At 39.2% G+C, this 5,335-nt stretch overlaps 1 protein-coding gene across 1 annotated transcript; it reads left to right on the forward strand.

Annotated features, from left to right (window-relative positions):
* Positions 1 to 588: 588 nt before the first annotated feature.
* Positions 589 to 4,030, forward strand: LOC131302460 (uncharacterized). The gene is made up of 2 exons (XM_058329124.1): positions 589 to 932; positions 2,643 to 4,030. The coding sequence occupies exons 1-2, from the start codon at positions 693 to 695 to the stop codon at positions 3,477 to 3,479; spliced, it is 1,077 nt and encodes a 358-aa protein (XP_058185107.1). The 5' UTR covers positions 589 to 692; the 3' UTR covers positions 3,480 to 4,030.
* The last annotated feature ends 1,305 nt before the right edge of the window (positions 4,031 to 5,335 follow it).

Below are 5,335 nucleotides of genomic sequence, written 5' to 3' on the forward strand. Positions count from 1 at the left end.
CGAAACCGGACCGGTATCACCCCTACTAGCAGCACTATGGTGAGACCCCATTTTCACTGCAACTTAATAGCTTTTGTAAAGTTATTCATGCTAAACTAAATTTTTTGTTAAAAATTTAAGTTATTTTTTGTCAATTTTTAGCTTGCCAGTAACGCCCCTTGAATGTTCAGGAAAAATAACTACCGCTAAGATGTCACAATGCCACGTGGCAAGGTTATAGTTGCTGGAAACGGAAGGGCTGTCAAGCACCCCTGGAAAGTAAGGGTAGGGTGGCCGATTTGACCGATCATCTTTACAATCGACGGCTCGATGCTTTGCCGAAGAATCAACGGCTCAGATTTATCTGTACTTAGGTTCAATCTAAGTCTTTTATGACGAGTAGACGATGGGATAAACGATCAAATCGGTCGCTTGACACCGCTTTGCAAGTAGCGACATCCCCTGTCGGTATGGCAGTGGCACACCATAATTTTCCCTCGTTCGGACAAAAGATAGAACTAAAAGATACAGATCTTCCCGCCCCCAGTCAAGTCAACCCTCTCTCCCTCTTTCTCTCTCTCCATAGAAAAGGGAGAGCAGAGCAGGGGGAAAAAAAAAAGGACAGAGAAAAAGGACAGAGAAGCCAAAAGAATGAAAATGGGGATAAAGAAATCGGAGACGTTGACGCTGATACTGGTGAATCTGGCGGAATAATGGAGAGAGCCGACGAGTCACTTCTGCCCGGAGTGTACAAGGAGGTGGGGGCCGCACTCCACACGGACCCAACTGGGCTGGGCTCCCTCACTCTCTTCAGATCCATTGTCCAGACCTCCTGCTACCCTCTCGCAGCCTATCTAGCCACCCGCCACAACCGCGCCCACGTCGTCGCCCTCGGGGCCTTCCTCTGGGCCGCCGCCACTTTCCTTGTCGCCATTTCCTCCACTTACGTTGAGGTACACCACCTTCGTCATATTCTCTCTCTCTCTCTCTCTCTCTCTCTCTCTAAATTACATGAGTGTATACATATAACTATAATCGAACCAAATAAAATCGACCCTAGCCGATCCAAAAAAAAGAAAACTGATCCTAGGATCAGCTATATGAATTCGTTTTTTCGTTGACCTTTTAGGTTTCATGGGAATACAATACGGGCCCTTATTTAGGTGGGTATGTACGATATGCATCATTCGTCTAAATCGACTTGAATTCATAGCTTGGAGATTAGAATTCATAACACTTGGGACATAAATTTAGAACATTTATTTTGAATTAGTAAGATATACTCCACATTTTATGAGCTGTTGTTGTGATTTTTTTAAAAATGTATGACTTTTTTTTGTGCATATGAATATACAAATGTTATGAATCTTATTTATAAATGTTAGAAATTTTTATGCGAAATGTTATTTATTCAAAGTGATTCAAGCAGTTGCATACCGTTCACAACCAAACGGTGGTGTACACACCCAAAATGTCAGTATCATTACAATGGGCTACAATACACACCCAAAATACGGGTGTGTATCATATGCACCTCCAGAATTGTTATGATTCACAAAGGAAATGTCATGAATCGTATTGCTGAAAATGTGCGATTTTAGTATAAAAGTTACGAGATGCACCAAAATGTTATGATTCTAGTGAAAATGTTACGAATCCTAAACATTACGGATTCTATTTCTGAATAATTACGATTTTTTAGTATAAAAGTTGTGAGATGCACCAAAATGATATAAATCATAGTGAAAATGTTACAAATTCTATTGCTGAAAGGTTACGAGTTTTAGGCCAAAGTTACGAAATACACCAAAATTTAATGAATGAACTATACAATAGGTGTATATGATACACACTTTTAAAGGGTGTGCATTGTATACTTTCTTCATTATAATATTTACGTTCACACATTTGAAGAGGAGTTGAATCCTTGACTTCCTTTCTCCTGGCACTTAAGTGTACCCCTGATTGCTATTCGACCAAAGGCCTCTTGGCACAAAAAATTGATTGATAACTTGGAATTTTATGGGGGTGTTCCCAAACATGTTTGGAAGTTCTAAGAAATTTTTTCCACCCAAGAGACTTGGAGGAGCCAATTCCATAAAACTTTTCCGAACAAACTTGAAAAACTAGTATAATTAGTGAAAATTTGGAGTTGTGTTTGGCCCACAGGCAAGCCCTTGGATCCGCCCCTGCTCACGATCTTTTGTATCGCTTACGAATCAAGGCATTATTTGTTAATTGGTCAATAATCTTGGAATAATGAAGAATCCAGTTTGATTTGGTTTTACTCAAATGATGAGAAGCTTGGCTCCACCCCTGTACACATGTATATCTCTTGAAATTTTCAACTATAGTTTTGAGCCAGGATAACACAAACATAAAGGTACACATCTCAACTTGGCAAAACCATGTTGCACAAACTTGTCATTTGGCCATCTGCATAGATATCTCATAATTTCATAAATTTAGAGCAAGTCCAATTTTATAGGGTACACATGTCAACAGGCAATCCCCTCACTGAGTGTGTACAGATTATGATTGTATGTTACGCATTCGACTCAGCAGACAACCTCCTGAATTGTCAATGTGACATTCTGGCTATTGTTTTTCGTAACCCAATATTTGTGTCATGCGGTGCTTAGTTGTTTTAAATGGTTATTCAGGTGGCTGTTTCAAGAGGTTTGAATGGGATAGGACTTGCCATAGTCATACCATCCGTTCAGTCCCTTGTTGCAGACTCAACCGATGAGACCAACCCTGGAACAGCTTTTGGTTGGTTACAATTAACCGGAAACATTGGGTCCATCATCGGTGGGCTTCTTTCAGTGCTGTTAGCCTCAACATCTTTCATGGGTATCGCAGGTTGGAGGATAGCCTTCCATCTGGTTGCCTTGATTAGTGTTGTTGTTGGTGTTTTGGTCCGTCTCTTTGCAAATGATCCCCGCTTTGATGAAGCTACAGCTCAAATTCCTCATAAACCCTTCTGGACAGAAGTTAAATACCTGATTACAGAAGCAAAATCGGTAATCAAAATACCATCTTTCCAGATAATTGTTGCACAAGGTGTGGCGGGATCTTTTCCTTGGAATGCATTGTCATTTTGCCCTATGTGGTTAGAGCTTATTGGCTTCTCCCACAAGAAAGTGGCATTTCTATGGACCCTTTTTATTATTGCTGGTTCGCTCGGAAGTATTTTTGGAGGGAAGATGGGGGATATCCTCGGGCAACGCTATCCAAATTCTGGGAGGATAGTTTTATCCCAAATAAGCTCCAGTTCGGCTATCCCTTTAGCTGCAGTGCTGCTGCTACTATTGCCTTATGATCCTTCCACAGCATTCATGCACGGTTTTGTCTTGTTTAGTATGGGATTAGTCATGACGTGGTGTGCCCCAGCCACAAACAAGTATGTCTCTTCAAACTCCATGTTATTCTTCCCTAGTTTCTGTGGACCAAATAAATGTAAATATGAGCTTTTAGGCATACTCCTTTTGTCCTACTAAGAAGCACATATACGGACATGTGACAAGGACACATATGCAGGCTGTGACTGTCAAGGGAAAGTGACAAAACCAGCAAGATTGGAAATATGGGTATACGTGTTTGCACCATATGGCTGAAACATATGCAGGCCGTGAGTACTGGCCGTCTGTCAGGATAGCCTATCATTCCCTGCCTGAAGTATGCTACCTAGAATGTGAATCAGTGTGATACATGGACCAGGAATGGGAATGGTGTAAACCCCATGATCCAACTATTACATAACCGTTGAATACATAGAGTACTCTTTTACAAATTGGATAAATAACTGCTAATGGTATACTGTGCCACTGCTTGGATAACAATAGTCGGTTTGTTTACAAGTTAAGGTGGCTGTGCCCTGGTTAACTTCATGCCATTTTCAGTTTTCTTCTGATCTTCTAAGCAATTGAAGTTGAAGCATAGCAGCATTTTGTTGTTTTCATGAAAAAATGGTTGTGTTAATTTGTATGGAAAACATTTTTTCTTTATAATATATGTCTACAAGATGATACTACTCCCTCTGTCTCTTAATGTTGGTTCTCTACCCAATGTTCTAAATGGCGCTTGGCGCTAGTAGGGTGGAGATCCACCTCCAAGCCGCCTAGGCGGCGCCATGCAATTCGGCGTTTTTTTTTTTTTTTTAACAAACCATTATCTAATCAAACTATATTCTATGTATCCATAATGCAAGTTCAAAGTTCTACATAACAATAAGGGAAATTTTCAAAAAAACCTCTGAACTTTCTGACAACTTGCAAAAAAACACCTGAACTTTCTGTAACGACCCGGATTTTTGACCCAATTTTTTTTCTAAATATAATATTATTAGAATTATTTTCCTTAATGCAATTCTTTTTTTTAAATACAATTATGCATACAATATATACATGCATTTTTTTTAAAAAATTTTCCTACACATACATGCGTACATGCACACTCTGTCTCCTTCCTCACCTCAAACTCCTTCCGTCTCCTACTCCGTCTCTACTTCCTCCCTAACCCAAAAATCAAGCCCTATTCGTCCATTCCAAATCCCATGAACCCAACCCCATTAAATTAACTCTTATCATCTTCTACCAAAATTCTCCTATAAATACCCCACCCCCTTGACCCACGAAATTTACACCACAATATTCCCCACGCTCCACCAGTCCAAAAGAGAGAGAAAAACCAGAGGAAACCAAGTTTCAATCCATGGAGTTCTGGAGAGAGAAAGAAAGAGAGAGAAAAGTGGGTTTCATAGCCCCGACGAACCGAGACCCGAATTGATTATTCCAATCACTTCCCTCAACCCCAAGCATCCCCAAGCATCATTCAATTCGAGCCCAAGGTCCCCCGATCGCCAAAATCGAAGTTTTCTTTCTCAAAATTCAAGATTCGTTTTTGAATCAATTCGATCCGATTAAAGGTATTATAATCATATCCAACCTCTTCTCTAAGTATATTAAGTGTTTATATGCTTAAGTCTATGTCCCGAACGAAAAAAAATGTAGTTAAGCGCGCGTTTTCTGCCGTATTCACCAAATTGATATTATTTTTGATCCCGACATTTTATTTGTAATTATTTGCGAAGAAGATGACCTTTATGATATTTATTTTACAATCCGTCTGATATTATTATTATGAAAAACTACTGATCTGATATTATTTTCTTACAATGTAATATCAACTTAGTATAAAACGTATTAATAATATCAGTTTAATTTATCTGATAGATTTAGTTGTTTTTAAATGTTTCGAAACAACTTTTCGACCTTCCGAACATTGTTTTGACCCCCGAACTATTTTTCCTAGACTTTTCACACCTGAAAGATCATTAATTGTTAAAATAATATTT

The sequence above is a fragment of the Rhododendron vialii genome, chromosome 10a (genome assembly GCF_030253575.1).
Source record: "Rhododendron vialii isolate Sample 1 chromosome 10a, ASM3025357v1".
In the NCBI taxonomy this organism is placed as follows: Eukaryota; Viridiplantae; Streptophyta; class Magnoliopsida; order Ericales; family Ericaceae; genus Rhododendron; species Rhododendron vialii.